A 22077-nucleotide genomic window follows, 5' to 3' on the forward strand; every position below is an offset into this window, starting at 1 on the left:
CTCTGGCAAGGATCTTGTCTAGACTAGCACGGAGGAAAAGCAGAAGTTCTGCAAGCACAGATGCTTGCTTCTCAAATACTGTTCCTTCTTTTTTTTCCCTGAGACAGGGTTTAGTCCTGGTTGTCCTGGAACTCACTCTGTAGACCAGGCCGGCCTCGAACTCACAGAGATCCATCTGGCTCTGCCTCCAGAGTGCGGGGATTAAAGGCATGCACCACCACTGCCCGGCCCTGTTCCTTCTTAAGAAGACAAGCTAACTTAAGAGAATTCAAGTGCTGGGAGAGAGGAAGTCAGGGAGGGCACTGTCACTCTCCACACCATCTTCATTATGCATTGGTCACTAGTACTTGAAATATCAATTTTGGAACCCTGAGAACATAAAAAAAAAAAACAAAAAACAAAAAAACACCGTGGATATAGCAATCTTTACACCTGACTTATAGCTTAGTGGGTGCCCATGCAACTCTGCACCCAGCAAAATATTCATAGACCATAGTCTGCAGCCAATTTCTGGCAAGGTGAAAAACTGCCTTCCTAAAAACTTAGCTGTGGCTGTCCATTCCTCCACAGGGAGAAAAGTCACATGTGACAGCAGTGCTCCCTCCAGGCAAAGTGCCTCCATGACAGCACACTGTGGGATGAACACACAGAAGAGCCGGGACATACCTCATGACCACAGAAGGAGTTGCAGGGTTACTCTTCAGTTCTTGGACATTTACCACTTGAGGGACATTCTTCAAAGTTGACTCGGTGAGAGTGCTCACAGCTATGTAGACAGGGAAGAGAGAGAACCACATTAATTCCTGCAAAAGATCAAAAGAAATGAACATCCAGGACATGACCTTGGGCAGACAGCAACCTTATAGAAAGGAAATCTTGCCGGGCAGTGGTGGCGCACGCCTTTAATCCCAGCACTCGGGAGGCAGAGCCAGGTGGATCTCTGTGAGTTCGAGGCCAGCCTGGGCTACCAAGTGAGCTCCAGGAAAGGCGCAAAGCTACGCAGAGAAACCCTGTCTCGAAAAACAAAACAAAACAAAACAGAAAAAAAAAAAAAGAAAGAAAGAAAGAAAGAAAGGAAATCTACTCAGCAGCGTGGGCAATAGAATACCTGGCTGAGCTGTGTTACCAAAGGCCAAGGAATGTACTTCAATGGCATCTAAAAAAACATAATGGCATGGAGGGATGCCAGCGATCTGCAGCAGAACCCAGATCCCAGCCAGACTGCCGGCTCATCTTGAAAGGGATGGCCACACCCAGAGCATTCACAGCACTCAGTCAGGGCTGCTGCCGTCCTTCATCTGTCCTCCTTTTCCCAAAGACTTAGGATGGGCAGGCTCTGTGGAAGTGTACCAATACAAAAGCTGCCTCAAGTGCAGATGACACAGTGAGTCAGTGTGAGAACTGAGCTGGGAAAGAGTAAGGGAAGAGGTCCAGGCCTGGAGTGCAGAGTGAGGAAGAGGTCCAGGCCTGGAGGACAGAGTGAGGGAAGAGGCCCAGGCCTGGAGGACAGAGTGAGGGAAGAGGCCCAGGCCTGGAGGACAGAGTGAGGGAAGAGGTCCAGGAGCCTGGAGGACAGAGTGAGGGAAGAGGCCCAGGCCTGGAGGACAGAATGAGGGAAGAGGCCCAGGAGCCTGGAGGACAGAGTGAGGGAAGAGGCCCAGGCCTGGAGGACAGAGTGAGGGAAGAGGCCCAGGCCTGGAGGACAGAGTGAGGGAAGAGGCCCAGGCCTGGAGGACAGAGTGAGGGAAGAGGCCCAGGCCTGGAGGACAGAGTGAGGGAAGAGGCCCAGGCCTGGAGGACAGAGTGAGGGAAGAGGCCCAGGCCTGGAGGACAGAGTGAGGGAAGAGGCCCAGGCCTGGAGGACAGAGTGAGGGAAGAGGCCCAGGCCTGGAGGACAGAGTGAGGGAAGAGGCCCAGGCCTGGAGGACAGAGTGAGGGAAGAGGCCCAGGCCTGGAGGACAGAGTGAGGAAGAGGCCCAGGAGCCTGGAGGACAGAGTGAGGGAAGAGGTCCAGGCCTGGAGTGCAGAGTGAGGGAAGAGGCCTAGGCCTGGAGGACAGAGTGAGGGAAGAGGCCCAGGCCTGGAGGACAGAGTGAGGGAAGAGGTCCAGGCCTGGAGTGCAGAGTGAGGGAAGAGGTCCAGGAGCCTGGAGGACAGAGTGAGGGAAGAGGCCCAGGCCTGGAGGACAGAGTGAGGGAAGAGGCCCAGGCCTGGAGGACAGAGTGACCACAGGGACACTCATCTGACATGGACCTTATTTATTTCTACCTCAGCAGCTTTATCAGTTTTTTTCCTTTTGTCGCACGATCTCATTATTGGCTGTCTTAGAACTCACTCTGTAGACCAGGCTGGCCTCGAAATCAGAGATTCACCTGCCTCTGCCTCCCAATGCTGGGATTAAACATGTGATCACCTCGCTTATTTATTTTTGCCTTAATTTTCCATCATGTTTTATAAGCCTTAATGACATTCTGTTATTAACAACCGGAAAGGCCTGAGCAAAGCTCTCTGGTCTCCTGGGCAAACCCAGGCACCTAGGATGTGTAGTAACTCTTACTCCTGTCTTCAGTACACCATCCCAAATCCTCACAGATCTTAACTTTTCAAATCATGTGCTGGACTTGGAACCTCATGAGTGTAATCACAAGATCCCATTTGTCCACGTAATAAAGGGATCATCAAAGAACTATGTGTTCTGAAAGCTTAAATGTACCTTCAAGAGTTATCTTGTCGTTACTTTTCATTATTTATTTTAGCTATCTTAAGAAGGCTATATTTAAACTTGACCTATGGCTGTTTAGTAGTTTTTATTTTTTGCTTTTTAAAAAAAATAATTTAGCCGGGCGGCGGTGGCGCACGCCTTTAATCCCAGCACTCGGGAGGCAGAGCCAGGCGGATCTCTGTGAGTTCGAGGCCAGCCTGGGCTACCAAGTGAGTTCCAGGACAGGCGCAAAGCTACACAGAGAAACCCTGTCTCGGAAAAACCAAAAAAAAAAAAAAAAAAAAAATTTATTTTTATTTTATGTTCATTGGTGTTTTGCCTGCATATATGTCTGTGTGAGGGTGCCAGATCTTGGAGTTAAAGACAGTTGTGAGCTACCTTGTGGGTGCTGGGAATAGAAACCACCAAGTCTTCTGGAAGAACAGCCAGTGTTCTTAACCACTGAGTCATCTCTCCAGTCCTGCTTTTTTTTTTTTTTTTGAGACAGGGCTTCACTCTGTGGCCCACGCAGACCCCACGTTCACCATACTGCCCAGACTGGTTATGAACTCGTGACAATCTGCCTCCTTCAGCCCCTGAGTGCTAGCATTAGAAGTATGAGCCACTGTCTGGTTCATAGTTCTTTTTTACCTGTATGAAACCACCAGGTCTCTTTGAGTCTCCTTAGTGAAGATGTCTGGCATTACCAGTCTTCAAACCCTGGCACTCTTCACACTGGGAATAAGTGACCCTCCTTGTGGTTAAGACTCTCCCTCACCCTCCCCAGGCACCACTCCTGCTAACTGTCTGGGCCAGGTGGAAGGAGAACAGCCCGACTGAGAACCACTGGCTTGCCAAGTGACAAGCAGTGACAACTAGCCGAGTCCGAGCCCTAGCCTGTTAAGTCCTGCCGAGGTAAGCCCTAACTAGAGACCAATGACAACATCAGCACAGAAGAGTGCATCTGTGAAGGCCGAGCTCCGGTATATACAGCCTTGGTAACTTTCTCTGCTGACTCTCTCACCGCTGGAACACAAGCAGGCACACTACAGCTACCCTTCCAGTGGATGGGATCCTTAAAATATTGTTCTAATTATGTCAGATGGTTTAATTTCCAAGACCAAAGCAAAGATCACCAGTTAAAAGTAGGAATTATCAGCATCAAAACCCATCAATTTCCCATGAAACTAATGGTGTCACTTCTAATACCTCCTCTTCAAAGCAAAAAAAAAAAAAAAACAAACCACGAGACCTAGTCTCTGCCTCCCGGGAGCTCTCCTCACAGGGATGAAGGCCATCGAGTTAGCCTTCTATTCTGAGGAGCAGCCAGAGAGACAGCTGTCTCCCACCCCAGAGCCCACGCCTGGATAGCCCAGCTACTCTCCTAGGAACGGGGCTGTAGTCTTCACCTGGTGCCTGATTGGCCATCTGTCGTCTCAGGGCTGCAGCAGCAGCTGCCTGGGGAGCTGCGACGGGGTGGGAAGGACCTGGTGCACCATGCTTAACCGTTTTGGTTGCCAGCATTGTGCTGTCGGCTCCTTGAGGAATAATTTTGCTAGCTGATGTAGAGACTGAGGGGAAAAGAAAAATTATCAGAAAAATTGGGCCAGTGAAAGGAACACAGAAAACTTAAAATGGTAAATTCTATTAGGCTGTAGGAAAAATGCTAAAATTAAAGTTCTTAAGCACTACAAGCGATCATTTAGAGCACTACAGAGCTGCTTTCCTGTAATGGCTTTGCTCCAGCACCGTGTCTTTGCTGGAAGCACTGGCACACAGCCCTGCCCCCACCCGCAGCAGTGAGAGCACAATGCAGACGGCCTCAGTGAGTGACCGCCTCATGGACATGCAGCTCGACAGCCACCCTGCCCCATGGTCACAGTTTTAGTTGCCGACTTACTTGAAGAGCTCATTACAGCAGGTGAAGAACTATGAATCAGGTGAGGCTTAGCAAAAGGCATCGCCTGGGGCAGGAGACTGGGTTGGATAGAAGGTGTGCGGACCACAGGGGCATGCCGATGGACCTGGACCACAGCCTCCTCCTCTTTGCAGGGTGACCGGGCATCTTCTCCCTCCAGAGGCTGAGAGATGGATGATGTGGAGCTGGCTTCATCTAAGTCTTCATAGTACCTCTGAGACAGGAAGGCCGACCGAGACAGGCTGGCTACAGAAGCCCCACCCCGAAGATAACATTAGACAAAGCAAACCCAAAAGCTGTGCCATTTCGCTAATAGAGACATACACATCCAACTTGTAAAGCATTTTCATTACTTTATACTTGGATGAATGTGAATATGATGGTTTGGGGCCTTTGCTCAAAGGGGGCTTCAGAAGCTAAGCTGCTAGGTCACGGACAGCCTAACTATCAACGCTGGTGGAACTCTCACAGGAGAAAAACTGGTGACAGGCCAGCTCACAGGGCAGGGCTGAACACTCACACATCCCAGCTGCTTTCCAACAGTAACCTCAGAATAACCACAATAGGCTGCCAGAGTGGGAATGGCCCGAGTGTCTCAAACACATCTAAATGAGCCCAGTGACTCTCGACGTGGAATTTAACTCTGGCCTCCTCTGCTCTTTCTTCTTTATATTGTGGGGTCAGGTCTTATGCCACCTTCTACTTAGAACTTCCAAATAAATGTTATTACTGTGCACTGGAAAAACAACATGCTTAGTCCCCTTTCCTTGTCAAGGTATTCAAAGCAGCGTTCTTCCATTGTTGTTTGTCCGTCCTGTAGGCAAATCATGCCACAAGATCTGACTGTCTCAGCATGAGTGTGACATAACAGATCCAACTGAAAACCAGGGCCACACGCCAGGGCTCTGCTGCCCACCAGACACTATGGCTACTTAAAGTAGTTCAGTACAGCGGTGGTGGCGGTAGACACCTTTAATCCCAGCAATCGGGAGGTAGAGGCAGGTGGATCTGTGTGAGTTCAAGGCCAATATGGTTTGCATAGTTCTAGGTCAGCCAGAACTATGTAGACCCAGTCTCAAGTAAGAAAGTAAATAAATAAATAAACACATAAATAATAAAAATAATTAAATCAAGTGTAAAGACACAGAAAGTTCTATTTCTCAAATGCACATTTCAAGTACTCAATGGGCAGCAGCCTTTACAACTGGACTATGCTGTTATCAAGTATTCTGAGGCAAACAACTTCATGGTGGGCCATATAGATAGATATATAGATATATAGATAGAGCTATATATGTCAGGACCCAAAATGTTAGTTTATTTTCTACTAACAACTTGATACTGTTATTTTTCAATATCAAGAATGTAGATCCTGTGTCTTCCATTTCTGACCAAAAGTTGTTCAGTGGGGCCCTGGGGAAGCCAGCTGAATTAATTTATCTGTGCAATATGGCAGAGCTGTTATTTTTTTTTGGTCTTTGTTACATTTAATAGTGTTATCTTGTCAAGACACATATATTTATATGATCAAAATGACCATGAAATTAAAGCGGTATACGTAAATTCTAAGGAACAGCAACAGAGAGGACAAGGAGCTCATCCTGCTGCTCCAAGGGACTGTGACTTCCAAGCACTTGACAGTGTATCTTTACCACACACAGTTCCCACAGAGCAGCTGCTGAGCCGACCCTTGGGGCCAGTCCCTGTCCTTGCAGAGGCCCCAGCTGAGGCACAGAGTGCCTGGCCTGGCCTGCACGTGCTGCAGCAGTAGATGCCATCGGGAGCACTAGGTCGGCGGTCACTTGCTGCAGCACACAAAGGAGCCCTCCCGGAGCCCTGGTACCCGTCTCTCACTAAATAGTTCAGGAAAAACAACAAGGGAACAGGGCTGGTCGTGGGTTCAGTCTAAAACACTCGTCTAACATGTACAGCCTGGGTTTGATCCTCAGTACCAACACAGTCCTAACAACAATTTTACTGTAGTATACAGAGGGAGGGAGAGGTGATGTAACGGTGGGAAATACTGACTGGCAAATAGAGACGGACACTCCTTTAGCTACAGCAGGACCACACTGGACAAACCCACTCGAAGCTGAAGAAACAAGTCAGAAGGGCACACAATCCATAGAGGCTGCCACACATCACAGCTCAGTCTGGTCTACTTTCAATGTGCTCAGAAGCTCACAGGAACCTACTGCTGGGCAAAGTCACCCATCAGAAAGCTTATTTTATAAATATGGAGTACTTCGGTAATTTTCTGAACACTGCCTTGAAATTGGAAGACAGAATGGCTACAGAAGCACATTTTTTCCCATAGTAAAGAAAGAGAAGTCAAACCCATGTTACGACATAGATCATCCCACATAGGTGAAAGGTAATGGGGGTGCTCAGTGACTAGATTCTTAGAGGTTTCTTTCTTTTTACAAAATAATATATTCAAAATGACACAAACATAAAATAGATAAGATTTTAAAAATACATGCAAAGATATAACGTCCACATATTCCCACATAACATTCTTTAAGAAGAGGGAATGTGGTGAGTGCAAGAGAGGTGTGCATGAGTGTGTGGAAACTGGAACAGGACATTTCCACTGTCGTGTTCCATCTTATTACTGAGTCACAATTTGCTACTGTGGTTAGGCTGGTCAGTCAGTAACATCTAGGGCTTAGCCTGCCTCCATCCCGTAGAGCTGGGTGCTGAGGGTGTGCCCTCAGGGCTGCATGCCGCAGAGCAGGTTCTTACTGAGCGTCTGTCTCTTCAGCCCCAAGAGGCTTTCTAAGAAGCTGGCATGTTCTTGTTCTCTCTCTCTCTCTCTCTCTCTCTCTCTCTCTCTCTCTCTCTCTCTCTCTCTCTCTCTAAGAAAAATTTAAGATTTACTTAGCTGCACTGGCGTTTCTGCCTGCTTGTCTGTCTGTGTAAGGTGTCAGATCCCCTGGAACTGGAGTTACAATTGTGAGCTGCCATGTGGGTGCTGGGAATTGAACCCAGATCCTCCAGACCAGTCAATGCTCTTAAGTGGAGCAATCACTCCAGCCCCTATGTCCTGTTTCTTAACTTTAGTAGACATTACATTCATTTTTGTTTTGTGCACTTTTTTGTGTACTATATTACAATTTTAAAATTTAATAAAATTTATATGTAGCTGGACAGTGGTACTGTACATCTTTAATCTCAGTACTCGGATCTGAGTTTGAGGCCAACCTGGTCTACAGAGCTAGTTCTAGGACAGCCAGGGCTACACAGAGAAATCCTGTCTCAAAAAACAAGGCAAAAAAGTTTATGTAAACTATGGGTGGTGTCAATGTCTGGAATCCTAGCATTTAGGAGGTGGAGACAGAGTTTATAATGAACACTGTTCAGAGTTCGTAAGTTCATCGTCATTCTTCACTACACAGAGTTCCTGAAAGCCAGTCTGGACTACATCTTCAAAACAAAGCTTCCATATCCTGGGTTATCCTCCCTAGCATGTGCTATTATAATTCCACAGGTATACTGTGCCGCTTCCATGATGTTTATGCTCTTTATTCACACTGTGAGTGGTCAGACCTTGTTATCTTATTTATCACTATCTGGAACCAAGGTAGGCAATCACATTTGCTGAATAAACAGTTACATAAACCTCACGTCTAAGGACTCAACCATAAAGATACAATCAGATCTGACTGATGATGTTTTACATAACCTCCTGACAACAGCCAAGGCTAACAAGACCGGGTAAATGTGTGATGGCTCTCTAACACATGATGTGGTCTACAGTCAGGATCAGGCACCTAGTCAAAGAGTACAAACAGAGAGTGGGAAAAAGGTCTCGAGAAGTTTGATTATGGTGGTGTTGGCTGCAGGTAACAGGCATTGGTGCCTGTCTGGTTGGTTTTTGTTTTTTTCTGTCAACTTGACATTAAGCTAGAATTATAAGTGAAGAGGGAATCTCAACTGAAAAAATGGCCTATAGGCAAGTCTGTGGGACATTTTCTTGGTGGATGATTGATGTGGGAGGGTCCAGCTGACTGTGGGCATTGCCAACCACCTGCTGACGGTACCAGGTGCTATAGGAAAGCAGGTTGAGCAAGGCACGAGGAGCAAGCCAGGAAGCAGCACTCCTCCATGGCCTCTGCATCAGCTCCTCCTCCAGGGTCCGACCTTGAGTCCCTGTCCTGACTTCCCCAGATGATAAACCACATGCTGAAAGATGAAATCAACCCTCTCCTTTCCAAGTGGATTTTGGTCGTAGTTTTTTTTTTTTTCCACAGAAACAAAAATCCTAAGACAGTACCACAGACCTGGAAGGTGCAGTGGGACAGTATGGGGGAGCCTTAGAATGTGAGGAGCTGTAACAGAAAGGTGGCCTGATGGAGCTAAGGAGATGACTCAGTGGCCAACAGTACATGCTGTGTAAACAGGAGGACCCAGATGCACCCGTCTAAAAAGCAGGCATGCAGGGGGGACCTATAACCCTGTCTCTGGAAGAGAGGCAAGGACGGGAGGCCTAATGGAGCCGCCAGCTCCAGTTCAGAGACTCCGTCTCAGGGGAGGAAGACAGTGACCAAGAACCAGGTGCTCGACATGCTCATGTGTGCTGACATTTTCTTCCCCCCAAAAGCGGTGGCCTGAGCAGAGGTGGTCAAGGAAGAGTGTCTGTTGAGCTCTTCTGTAGGCAGAAGACTTAAGAAGCAGCTCCAAGCTGGGTGTGGCAGCGCACACCTTTACTCCCAGCACTCGGGAGGCAGAGGCAGGCAGATCTCTGTGAGTTCGAGGCCAGTCTGGTCTACAGGACAGCCAGGACTGTTACACAGAAAAACCCTGTCGGGGGTGGGGGTGGTGGGGGTGCAGCAGCTCTACCAGGAAAGGACTGAAATGGCAGAGATTGGAAAACACTGTGCTGGAGGTCATACACACTGCTGAAAATCACCAGGGCAATGGCACAATGTAATCTTAGCTTTGGAAAATGAAACACATTTGAGTTTCAGGCTAGCCTGAGCTACATGAGACCCTATCTTAAAACAAAAAGGTAAATTAAGGGGTAGGGATGCAGCTCAATGGTTTCGGTCAAGGCCCCTGGTATGTGCTAGGTTCAGGGTTTTACCACCAATACTGAAAGAAAAAAGAAGTTAGGGAATTTTAGATAGAAATTTAAAAAGAACCTTTCATCTCTTCTATTGCTGCTTTTCAGCAAGTTTTGAAAAAATACATTATTTACTTGTTGTGTGGTGTGCGCGCGCACATGTGTGAGCCACCATGACACGTGCAGGTCAAAGGACAGCAAGAGTCAGTTCTTTCCTTTCACTACACAGATACCATCTGCCTTCAGTCACTAGTCACTTACCAGTCCCTTAGCAAGCATTTAAGTCATCACTGGCTAACTACAGTTTCTCCTTAAGAAGACTTTTCTCAAGTGTAATGTTGCCAAGAACCCATGAAAGCTTTGAGGCTAGGTTCCAACTCAGCCAACCCCAAGTCATTCTGTATCATTATCATCTAACTGAGAGACTGCATGACATCAAAGCCCCAAGAATCACCTTGAGTTGTTTCGTCCACAATACAAGTACTGCTTTTTAGTCCAGTACATATGCAGAATGACAGTTGATTCTGAGACTGTTTTCTCACCTTCCATTCAAGCCATAAGCAGCCAGCCCACCTCCATGTGCCCTAGCACTCCACAGCTCATGCTGAGGACTCCAGGGCCAGTTCTCTTTACCTGGAGCAGTGGACCTCACTGGAGGGGTCTTCCTTTTGGCCAAGAAGTTCCTTAGTTGGGCCTGTTTCGCAGGGGACAGTTTCGCTGCAAGAAAAGTCATCAACCCATAAATGTAAGGTTCACTTTAAAAAGCCAGGTTAGAGCACGAGCTGTGCCGGTGGTCTGAGAGCGAGCACTTACCTGGCACTCTGGGAGAGGGCTTGGTGTGAGATTCAATGGTAGTTTTGAGCAGGCTTTCAAGGTCACTGTCAAAACTGAAATAGGGCAGTGTTACATCCAAACCAACCATGAGAAGGCAGAGGCTAAGTGATATACACTGTTCTCAATATCTAAGCCCAAGAGATTACAGAATATTCTCTAGAGACACAGCCGCCCAACAATAAACAGGAGGAAAGCTAACAACCTCAGCGCTACATTCTCCCGCACTAAGCCTAATATGGTGCCTTAGCAGAAAGGACGACGAAATTACACATGCCTAAAGCAGAAACACAACACCGACAGGGTAAGTTCAAAGTAAACCGGCTAACTGCAAGGATCCGCACAGCTCCACACTAGAGCAGAATGGCAAATCTGGGCTTCTGAAGGAAGTTAGAAAATATAACCCTATTAGCTATTGGCTATAAAACTGCCTCGGTGTTACTATGGAAACTGCTGTGGCCTGTTGAGAACCTGCTTCATCAGGCACAGCACTCACTCCATGCATTACAGCCAACACACACCCTGAGGGCAGGCACTGTCACCCTTCCTTTCAAGCAAAGGACCCAGGGGTCAGAGGGCTTGCAGAACCTGGCCAGGACAGCATAGCTGACAGACTGCAACACTGTTTTCAAACGCATGCCTCCCGTGCTCACATGCTCACGTACTCTGAGCACCTCCCCCATGCACCAGCAGTCACTTGCACACCTGTGAGTGCTGTTCTGAGTTGAAAGTGTTGAGGGCAGGTTCCATGGGGATGTCTGGTTATAGAGGCGGAGCTGCTGCAGACTGTCCACCAGGTGATTCAACCTCTTCCTCTGCTGGTTGATGATTTCCCGGTTGTTGGCTAGTGTGTTAAAAAGCGTCTCTCGTTCTGGCACAAGCAGGCGCCTGGCAGCAAACAGAAAAATAGATACAAATGGCTCCTTTCTACACCACAACACACGGGGCTGCAATTCTAACAGGGAAAATAATAAAATGGAAAACCCCCCGCAGAGAAGAAACATCAAGACAATACACAGAAGAGGGAGGGCATGAGGGGCTGCAGCAGAGCACAGTCCAAACTGGGCAAAGCGGGAGGTACTCGGGAAGACGACGGGGCAGAAGACAGGAGCCAGCCTGGGCAAACCCTGCAGCTGTCCGCTGAGACCCGAGGGTTCTTCTGTATGGAGTTACACTCACTAAGGAAACAAAGCAGGGGGCGGAAGACAGGAGCCAGCCTGGGCAAACCCTGCAGCTGTCCGCTGATGGAGACAGTACAGGTGCTGCGAGCTGGGCGATCATCTCCCCGAGAGAATTAAACAGATGTGCGAATGCTGCTGGATGGCAGGTCTAAGGCCAGAGAGACACAGGTCTAGATTCCTTTGTTTTTCATTATAAACCTTTAACCATTGGTAAAAATGTTTCTATTAACGTGAGGAAAAAAATATAGAAATAAAACAAAACTGGCGGTCCTATGTGACCAGCTGGTTGGTTTGCTCTTGTCTGTCTGTCCATCTATCACCACAGAACTGATTGAGAATGAAAGCTGCTGATGCACAACAGAAACTTCCAGTTTTATTTCCTTTCCTCAAAACCACTGAGAAGAGCAAGGCAGCCAAGTGAGTGATTCTCTCTGGTATAAGGTAAGCTTTAGAGAAGGGCTGAAAATAGAGACGTGCCAAGCGACAGAAACCATGCCCAGCACTTGAACTCTGCAGAAAGGGAACTGAGCGTGCAGTGAGTAGGCAGTGCACAGGGAAGGAAGCTGGCTCCTGCTAGTGTGTGCAGTTTTAGAAACCAGTCTGTTGTTGTTGTTTTCTCAGACAGGGTTTCTCCGTGTAGTTCAGGCTGTCCTGGAACTCACTCTGTAGACCAGGCTGGCCTCAAACTCACAGAGATTCGCCTGCCTCTGCCTCCTGAGTGCTGGGATTAAAGGCGTGAGTCACTACTGCCGGGTGGAAAGCCTACTTGTTAAGCAAAGAGGAACACAGCTGGAAAGGAGAGCAGACAGCTCACTGTCTCATCCCAAGTAGTGTAGTGAGCTATGAAATCTGTAATGGGCCCAAACACCTGTGTGTGCATGGGCTCAAGTCCACAAAAACCTCCCTGGGCAGAGCTGGGGGGAACTCAGCCTGCTGCCCTGCTCCCAAGCTGAGGGTCCTTTGGTTGGGCTTTTCAGCCTGCTCCACCCAGCACGGTGACATTTATTTACTTCTCCTTACTAAACTATACACACACTATTTCTGTCCCTGACAAGACACCCACTGTCACAAGAAAAAGCTCCATGATCCCATACCTTTATAACAAAACACACCCAGTCTTTGTTTCCATACAGGGCTAATCACTAATTAAGTGTGTCAAAAATCTAACACTTTTAAGAGCTGACATACTCCAATTTCTGGGAATACTTCCTTGCTCTCAGCATACTGCAGTCTGTCCTGTCCACAGAATAGAAGCCCAAACCAGACAGGGACATGCTCTTTTGTATCTTCACCACTTGTCAAATCCTTTTTTTTTCTCTCTTTAAGATTTATTTCTTTATTATGTATACAGTGTTCTGCCTGCATGTACGCCTGCACACCAGAAGAGGGCATCAGATCCCACTATAGATGGTTGTGAGTGACCATGTGGGTGCTGGGAATTGAACTCAGGTCCTCTGGAAGAGCAGCCAGTGCTCTTAACCTCTGAGCCATCTCTTCAGTCTGCTTGTCAAATCCTTTTAACTAGCCAAATGTGCTCATGCATACATCCCCAGCCCTTGAAGACTGAGACAGGAGGAGGCCAAGTGTCCCAGGCCATCCAGGACAATAAAAGGGGAGACCTTTTCACAAAGAATAGAACAAAACAAACAAAAAAGAAAAAAATTCTTTTTTTGAGAAATATTTTCTCAAGAGGACAACTTGGAAGACTGACAAATGTACAAAGGGATTTCTGTTTTCGAAGGTTAATTTACCGTTTGTGTGTGTGTGTGTGTGTGTGTGTGTGTGTGTGTGTGTGTGTGTGTGTTTAGAGTACCATGGACATACAGAGCTTGTGAAAGGAAGAAAAGGGTCAGACCCCTGAAGCTGGAGTCACAGGCATCGATAAGGTACCCAATGTGGGTGCTGAGAACTGAACTCAGGTCCTCTGAAGAGCAGCCAGCACTCTTAACCACTCAGCCATCCTCTCCAGCCCCACGGAGAATTCTCTTCATCAAACATTGTGACTATATGTGATCTACCCACAGATCTGCTCTCTCTTTCCTACATTTGTACCTTCCCACTGAAGTCATCTGAAATGCTTTTCAATTATTTTATACATTTGATACAAGATTAAAAGCATTTAATGTAATCTGAGAACTAGCTCTGGCTGTCCTAGAACTCACTCTGTAGACCAGGTTGGCCTTGAATTCACAAGAGATCCGCCTGCCTCTGCCTCCCCAGTGCTGGGATTAAAGGTGTGGGTACTCACCCCCATTACTGCATAGTATTTTATATACCTTCTTGATGCTTGGGTTTTTCTGTGATGCTAGGGATTGACATGTATACACACACAGAACAAATCAACTGCTTTATCGATGAGCTACATCCTCAGTCCTAATGAAATTCATATTCTTATCATTCTAAAATGATGTGATATGCACTGGTTTATATAATCACGACAACCATCATTTAGTGCTTGTGTAATGAACTTTTAGGAATGAACTGAGTAACCAGGAGGAAGCACACCTGTGAGATTTTTCCATGGGCTCCCACAGAAGGCAGTGGCCACGACACAGCCCACTCACCTCTGTCTTCTCTTCTGTTCCAGATGCCGGTCCCACTCTAAGTCTAGAACATCATTCACATCCTGAACAGCAAATTTCACATACTGATGAAGGCGGCGGATCTCCTACCAGAAAACATTAAAAGGCAAATGACTCATTTTTCTGGTAGCTATGGGGGGGAAGAAGCATTCAAGTAGTAAAAATAATTTTGAAATACTTCCATATTAAGAACTGTATGAACAAGGAAAACACTAGGTTTTACTATAACCACTAAATATAAACAATTAATGAAATGAAAAATGGAAATTCCACTTCTCCAGTCTCGTAATAGAAAAGGAAAGGGAAAGGGAACGGGTGTGGCAGCCTCAGGCCTGGGGAAGAGATGCACCCACTTCTTCCTCCCTGCCGGCCCTGGGAAGGCCGGGACAGGCTGGGCTGGCCTGCTGCACTCCCTCCCTCCGTCCCTCCGTCCCTGTACCCAGCCAGTCCTTTCCCCGTCATGAAATGAACTGGAAAGTAGACAGGATGATTGGACAAACGGTGCTGAGGGTAACTCTGACCCTAGCTACTCACAGCACCGAACAGAGGCCACCCCCACTGGAGGAGCACGTCCCGCCTCCACCAAGTTCTTACCGGCTCTGAAGCCTGTAGTGGCTGGCGCTCTCTCAGCTGGGGGCATAGTTAACCATCATGGCTACATAATTTGACTCTCAAATTCAAAGCAAAACTGAGACATTCAATCAAGTAAGTGCACAGACACTGAGCAGCTCCTAGGTAAGCGCTTCACACATGGCACAGATCTGACTGTGCTGAAATGCATTTCACAAATATTCTTGGAGAAGTGTTATGTCTCAACTGAAAACAGAAAATGTCCTTTAGAAAAAGCCAAGCTGAGTCCAGGGAGGCAGCAGTAGCCTCAAAGACTAGAGGAGGTTCCCCCCCCCCCCAGCTCTGACCTCGGGGCCATACTAGCTGATGCCCTTTCTTCCAAATGCCTTCCACCTGGGTGGAGCTACAAAAACCAACACTTCTTCAAAGGCCTGCTGTAAACCATTCTCGGTGGCTTCCTCACTCTCATCTCTGGTCCCATGCCAACACATACACATGGGAATTCTATGCCCCTCTCCTGACTTTCCCTCCCCGAGGTCAGAACTGTATGCTGTGGCACAGCGGCTAAGAGCATGGGTGCAGGCTTTAGTAGTGTGGTCCCTGCAAATGGCAGCAGAGCTGCATCCCCTGCTTTGCCTGTAGTTAAGTGTCCATCACATTTCCTGCCATTATCTGTTCGATGCAATGAAAGATGACAGTCTTTCCTTTCTCAGTATGGAAGCTGAATGCTTTCCTCTTGGCCAGGCAACTGGGGCAGAGGTGCAAGGCTTGTGTGAGGACTGAAGAGGACTGCCGGCCGGAGGGTGAGGGTGGGGGTGGGGGTGGGGGCGGGGGCGGGGGCTGCAGTCTGAGAGAGAGCAGCCCTGCAAGGAAACACCATAGGGAAGTAAGAGCTGCCAAGGATCCCAGGAAATCACCTTGAGCCTTCCAGGTCCTAGGAGGTGTCCGGGCACGGGACAGAACACTATGAACAGAGTCCACACGCACAGACGCATGTCTGAGGTGAGGAGAATCAGGGCTGCCCTCTGGGACTCGAGTGAGTAGAAGGGAAAGATGACCCAAGCACACTGAGGCAAACAAAACAAGCCAAGCAGCTAGAGCAGACATGAGGACCAAGAGTGAGCAGGAAATGAACTCGGCCAGAGCAGGGCAGCTGACAGAGCCCCACAGGGCTATCCCACAGCAGCACGAGCTCAGGCACAGCCCTTCTTAGCTCAGGAAGTGGGGTCTCGTTTCGGAACCAACAGCTCTCACCCTGAGAACGACTACAGGCTACTTTCTGTTCCTGCTTTTGAGAAGTTCTTCATTTAGTAGCCCAGGCTGGCCTCAAACTCACCATGCTCCTTCCTCTGTCTCCTGAATGAGGAGGTATGTGCCACCACACAGTTACTAGCTGGCTTCATAGACTGGAAATAATATAAAAACTGGGCTGGAGAGATGGCTCAGAGGTTAAGAGCACTGGCTGTTCTTCCAGAGGTCCTGAGTTCAATTCCCAGCAACCACATGGTGGCTCACAAACATCTGTAATGAGATCTGGCGCCCTCTTCTGGCATACAGGCAGAACACTGTATACATAATAAATAAAATCTAAAAAAACAAACAAACAAAAACCTACCAGACCACCTGACACGTTGCAATGTAATATTATTCATGATTTATGAAGTCCTATGTTAACAAAGAACTTTATCAAGTTCAAAGCTTGAAGTCTATCTTTAAATTAAAATTTTTAAAATTAAATTAAAAAAAAAAGTGTACCATTTTCTTTGCTACAAGTAATTTTATGTCTGGGCAGTGGTGGCGCACGCCTTTAATCCCAGCACTCAGGAGGCAGAGGCAGGTGGATCTCTGTGAGTTTGAGGCCAGTCTGGTCTTCAGAGTGAGTTCTAGGACAGCCAGAGCTGTTACACAGAGAAACCCTGTCTTGAAAAACCAAAACCAAAAACACAATAACACAAAAAGTGTATGGAAAAGCACAGCAAGTTATCAGCAGAAGACAGCAGCTTGCTAAAGAGACATCCCCAAACCCCTAGCTCAGAACCACAGCCATGGTGTCAGCTCACTGCTTCTGGACTCTTCTCAATAGACTAAGGCCTCACCCACCTGGAGCTGAGCTTCACTCTTGGGATCCAGAGGTCTTTTATAAAGCAGGTGCAGATACCCAGAGTCCTGGTTTCTTCCGTTCTGTTCTCTGGCTTCTTCGACACCAGCAAAGCCCTCCAGCAAAGTGGTTTTCAGGGCAGTTATGTCTCCATGAAGAGACTAGAAAAGGCAGAAATGCACTGACTCAACCACTATGTTGCCCAAAACAAAACCTGTGTAGACCCAGGAGGGTGAGAGTCTCAACTATTCTAGTTACCTTAAAAAATTTCATTGTTCCCATGCACAAAACCATTTTGTCCCACAAACAGCTTCTTTTTGTTTTGTGTTGTAGGGGGTGTAAAAACTGTTCTATCACGTTTCTTGCTTCAGTGACTATAGGACAAATTAAAAATCCTAAATCCTGAGAAAAAAACTCATTGCTTAGAAAGATAGTCATTTAAAAAAATTATTTTTAAATTTTAAATTTTATATGTCCAAGTGTTTGCCTTGTGTGCCACATTGAGTGCCTGGTGCTGGAAGAGGTCAGAAGAGAGTGTCATATTCCCTCGGTCTGGAGTTATAGACAGCTGGGAGTTACCATGTGCATGCTGGAAATTGAACCCAGGTCCTCTGGAAGAGCAGCCAGGGTTCTTACCTACTGAGCTAGCTCTTCAGGTCCTAATGTTTTTGTTTTTAATTACCCTTTCTCCTGTCTTTAAAAGTACAGCGTCTGATGACTTGTGGAAACCAAGAAGAGCAGAGACAGGGCTCACAACCCAGCTCCAAGAGGACGTGACTAACACCAGGGATTTTCTCTTTTCAGGCTGTTGTTTAAGACCAGAAGACTAGGGGAGACGCACGAAATGGAGTCATGTGAAAACGTGTCTGGCAATATCACTTACTACACAGAGACTTTCAAACACTCACTTGTCCTTTTAAGCCTCCCTTCCTAAGGCGCAAAACAGAGGGAGTCACAATATGGCTAAGGCAGGGAAGCCGTGAGGACTTCCTGAGAGGATCTCGGAAAGCACACACACACAGTGCCTGATGGAGTATGCAGGGACCAGAGTAACAGGAAATAATGCTTTAAGCAGCAAATGGTTGACATTTTGTACTGTACGTGCTCCAAAAAATCTTAACTCAATGCTATACAAGAAACATTTCACAGTATACTTAAGTTAAATAAACAACTATACCCACTTTTACAGAGTGCCAAGTATACGTGAAAGAGGTAGAAACTATGATCTGACACAGACAGCTAGGACAGCTTTGGTAAGCTTCAGCTGATAGTCCTGAATTCAGCAGCACTGACAGTCCTCAGAGAACACAATGGTTCATACCAGCATCTCAACTGACAGAACCCTCTCTAAAAGCCCCCCTTCTACCCAGGGAAGATATCCACGGCTACCAACCTCTGTGGCCTCTCGAATCTCGAAGAGGAAGGTGTGCAAGTCATCCGACTCTGTCCGCAGCATCTTCATCTCGTCCACGGTGCCGACCTGGAAACAGGCTTTGGAGGTCCGGGCCTTTAGCTCCTCCAGCTCTTTCTGGAAGTGTGCGATCTGTGAGAACCGTGAACCAAGAGACAACTGGTTGGAGTGGCAGCAGGAACAACACTGCTTCCATGGTTTCAAGACAGCTGTACAGGGCCAGGCCAGGCCCTGATGTTAGAGTAACGGCCATGTGTGTAGGAGACTGCACTTAGGCCAACCCAGTCTCACTGTCAGAGCTACTCTCACCAAAATAATGCTCAAGCAACAAACTCACCTCCTCTCCAATTCCAGCCATCACAGGGTCTGCATCTTTCCACTGATGTCCCTGTTTCTCTGTGACAGGAGGCTGAAGTGACTTGGCCTGAAACAGAAGGCAAAAGGCTTCGAGACGGGCTCCACACCACAAGCTCCGGTTCCTAGCAGCAGTCCTACGAGACCACCACGGGGAGCACTCCTGCACCGTGTCTCCACTCTTTGGAAATGTGTGCACTAGGCCTCCATTCTGCACAGGATAATCTCTACATGGTAAAAACCATGAGCAGTTATGACAGCATCACTCAGGGAACTTGTTCAGGGACAAGGTGAACAATAAGTAAACCTGCTAACGATTTCTGCTGGTGAGTAATGGGAAACCTGGAGAATGAGGCACTGAGCGCCAAAAAAGTTCTCCTTCAGGGGCGGGGCTGCCATCTGAATGGGACCGTGATGTGAGAGAAGGCTACAGACAGCTCAGGCAAACACCTTCCAGGCAGCAAGGACAAGTGCAAGGAGCTAAAGGAGAAAAGACTGGTCAATGCAGGTCTGAAAGTCATGTGCCTGAGGAAGCTAAGCAGGGCTGGGCAGGAGTGGAGCACACCTTGAACTCCAGCACTCGGGAGGCAGACCAGTTCCAGGCTACTCTCATCTACAGACTGAGTTCCAGGACAGCCAGGGCAACACAGAGAAACCCTGTGTAGAAAAACCAAAAAGAAAAAAAAAAAAGGCAATAGCACTTAAGTGCAAGCAGGACAGGAAGAAGAGAGACAGATCAGAGAGGCAGGCATCCAAGTGTCCACGGGCACACCGTGGAGGTCGGGTTGTACTGCAGCCATGTTGGAAAACTACTCCTGGTGTTTCAGAAGTGTCTGAATGAAATCTGATTTACCATTTTAAAAAAACCCTCTTGCTACTCAAAGAAGAGGGATGACAGCAAGAAGTAGAAGCCAAAAAGGGTAGAGCAGTCAGGTCAGCAAGAGGAAAGAGACAGACAAGCCTCCCACAGGATGTATGCCCCAGAACGTGACGAGACTGACGTGGCCTGGAGTGGGAAGAAGTACTAAACTACTACCAACGAAGAAAGGGGACCCAGGGTGCTTCTGCTCCTGCACCTGTGCAGAACCCTGCTTGGTCAGTGCTGCTTATAGAAGTGGAAAAGCTTCTCAGAGAGATGGAGCCTGCTGGGAACAAGAAAAACATCCAGTTACACTACACTAAAGATCTTGTATCCATGGTGATACAAAGAGGATAGATAGACCGAATCTGCTTTGCTGTGTGTCTGTCTTTCGTATGATACAGATCAGTGAGGAGACAGATAGATGTATGCTGAGCATGCACAAGACCCTAGAGTCAACCACACACATGAACCATCAGTTAAGACAGAGCATCCATCCTAGTTATCAGCTTTAACTGTCATGACACAGCCTAAAGTCAATGAGAGGGAAGCCTCAATGGAAGAATTACCTCCATCAGACTGCCTGTGAATATGTCTGCGGGACTGTCCGATGTAGGAGGGCCAAGACTACTATGGGCAGTAGTAGCCATAGGCAGGTAGTTGTGAACTGTGTAAGAAAACTGAGTATAAGCCAGGCTGAGAGCTAGGCAGCCAGCAGTATCCTCCATGTTTCCTGCTGTACTTTTTTGTCTGTGAAGGGAGTTTCTTGGTTAGAAGTACTGCTGTGTGGAACAGTAAGCGAGCCTACCTTGATTCCCTCAGTGATGGACTGACCTTGAAGGGGAAGCAGAATAAACCCTTTCCTCCCCTAAGTCAGTGGTTTATTTTGTTGTTATTATTTTAGAGACAGTGTAGCCCAGCTGCCCTCGAACTCAGAGATCCATCTGCCTCCAGAGTGCTGGGATCAAAGGTGATTAGCCATCACAGCCTGGTACTTTTGGTCAGTGTTTTATCAAAGCAACAGTAATCAAACTAGGACCCCATCCAACAGAAAAACATTAAGAACATCAAGAGACTACTACATACAAGAAAATATCCAGATGGCTAAAATTGATATGAAATAAAGCTCAATTTTCCTAATCACTAGGAAAAATATGAGTTAAACAAAACAAAACAAAACCCAAATACAACATAAGATGAAAAATACCAAACCAAGCAACACTGTAGCTCTAGCTGGAAACTACTCAGTGGGATGGAAATAGTACCTATAATAAAGCATCAATTCTATACAGCAACAGAGTGGATAAATATCATGAACATAGTAAGACTGTATGCCGTGTGCTTCTATTTCATAGAAATTATAAACAGGCTAAGTTAATCTATATACTGTTAGATATCAAGAGAGTGGATACTCCTTGGCGAGGATAGAGACCATAAGGGGCACATGAGGAAGAGTCCTGAGATCCTGGTAATGTCTCTTTACCAACTTGATTACTTGATGACAATTATTATGGTGTACACATACCACATGGCCTTTTTCTACATAAACTACTTCAATTAAAAAACTGAACAGGCCTGATGGTGGTGGTGGTGGTGGCGGCGGCGGCGGCGGCGGCGGCGGCGGCGGTGGCGGCAGCGCACGCCTTTAATCCCAGCACTCTGGAGACAGAGGCAGGCGGATCTCTGTGAGTTCAAGGCCAGCCTGGTCTACCAAGTGAGTTCCAGGAAAGGCACAAAGCTACACAAAGAAATCCTGTCTCGAAAAATCAAAAAAAAAAAAAAAAAAAAACCAATTGAAGCTGGGCATAGTGGCACATGCCTTTAAATTCCAGCACTGAGGCAAAGGATCTCTATGAGTTCAAGGCCAGTCTCTTAGACTGCAGAGTAAGCTCCAGGCCAGGTAGGGCTACCATAGTGAGACCATGTCTAAAACAAAACAAAACAAAAAAACAACAAAAAAAGAAAAGTAAATAGATAATTGCTTTTGTGAGTACATGTCAAAAACTTCAAGCACGTACTTTGGTATCTCCTGTACAATCCTAATTACTGTTCCCATGTCTAAATTTTAAAGGCCATATCTATTAACATGCAATTGTATTAAGAGAATTTAAGAGACAGGCCTGGTGGCGGAGACAAGCAGACCCAGGTAGGCCTGCGGCAGCAGAGACATACAGGCCCAGCGGCGGCCCGCAGAGGTAGACGGGCCCAACGACGGAGACAAGCAGACGCAGCTTAGAACAGGGACACCTCTAACCCCAGCACCCAGGGAAGAAGCTATCTCCATGGGACGGAACCAGAAGGAATCTGAACACTCCATCTGAGGACAACCCAGGGTCCAGCTGCTGATCCTGCGAAACCCAACAACTTGGAGGTGTTGGTAAGACTACCCCCGCTCAGCTGAAATCCATCTGGGAGAGGATTCAGATGCCTACAGTTTGAAGTCTGAAGAAACAAGATCAGCTGAGGAGTTGACGAATAAACAAAATGTGACCTGGGAACACAGAAGG

The 22077-nt window shown here is 47.3% G+C and overlaps 1 protein-coding gene across 5 annotated transcripts in view; it reads right to left on the bottom strand.

Moving 5' to 3' along the window:
- The window catches only part of Nup214 (nucleoporin 214), a 91870-nt gene that overhangs the window by 41217 nt on the left and 28576 nt on the right, over positions 1-22077 (bottom strand). For all 5 annotated transcript variants that reach the window (XM_037204578.1, XM_028884668.2, XM_028884669.2 and 2 more), the window contains 10 exons: positions 18695-18781; positions 18340-18489; positions 16949-17107; positions 14261-14364; positions 11221-11403; positions 10498-10571; positions 10318-10401; positions 4602-4865; positions 4111-4272; positions 667-766 (listed from right to left, as the gene is read on the bottom strand). In XM_037204578.1, coding sequence (XP_037060473.1) covers positions 667-766; positions 4111-4272; positions 4602-4865; positions 10318-10401; positions 10498-10571; positions 11221-11403; positions 14261-14364; positions 16949-17107; positions 18340-18489; positions 18695-18781 — 1367 coding nt within the window. The remainder of the gene's footprint in view (positions 1-666; positions 767-4110; positions 4273-4601; positions 4866-10317; positions 10402-10497; positions 10572-11220; positions 11404-14260; positions 14365-16948; positions 17108-18339; positions 18490-18694; positions 18782-22077) is intronic.

This window comes from Peromyscus leucopus, chromosome 4, assembly GCF_004664715.2.
Source record: "Peromyscus leucopus breed LL Stock chromosome 4, UCI_PerLeu_2.1, whole genome shotgun sequence".
NCBI lineage: Eukaryota > Metazoa > Chordata > Mammalia > Rodentia > Cricetidae > Peromyscus > Peromyscus leucopus.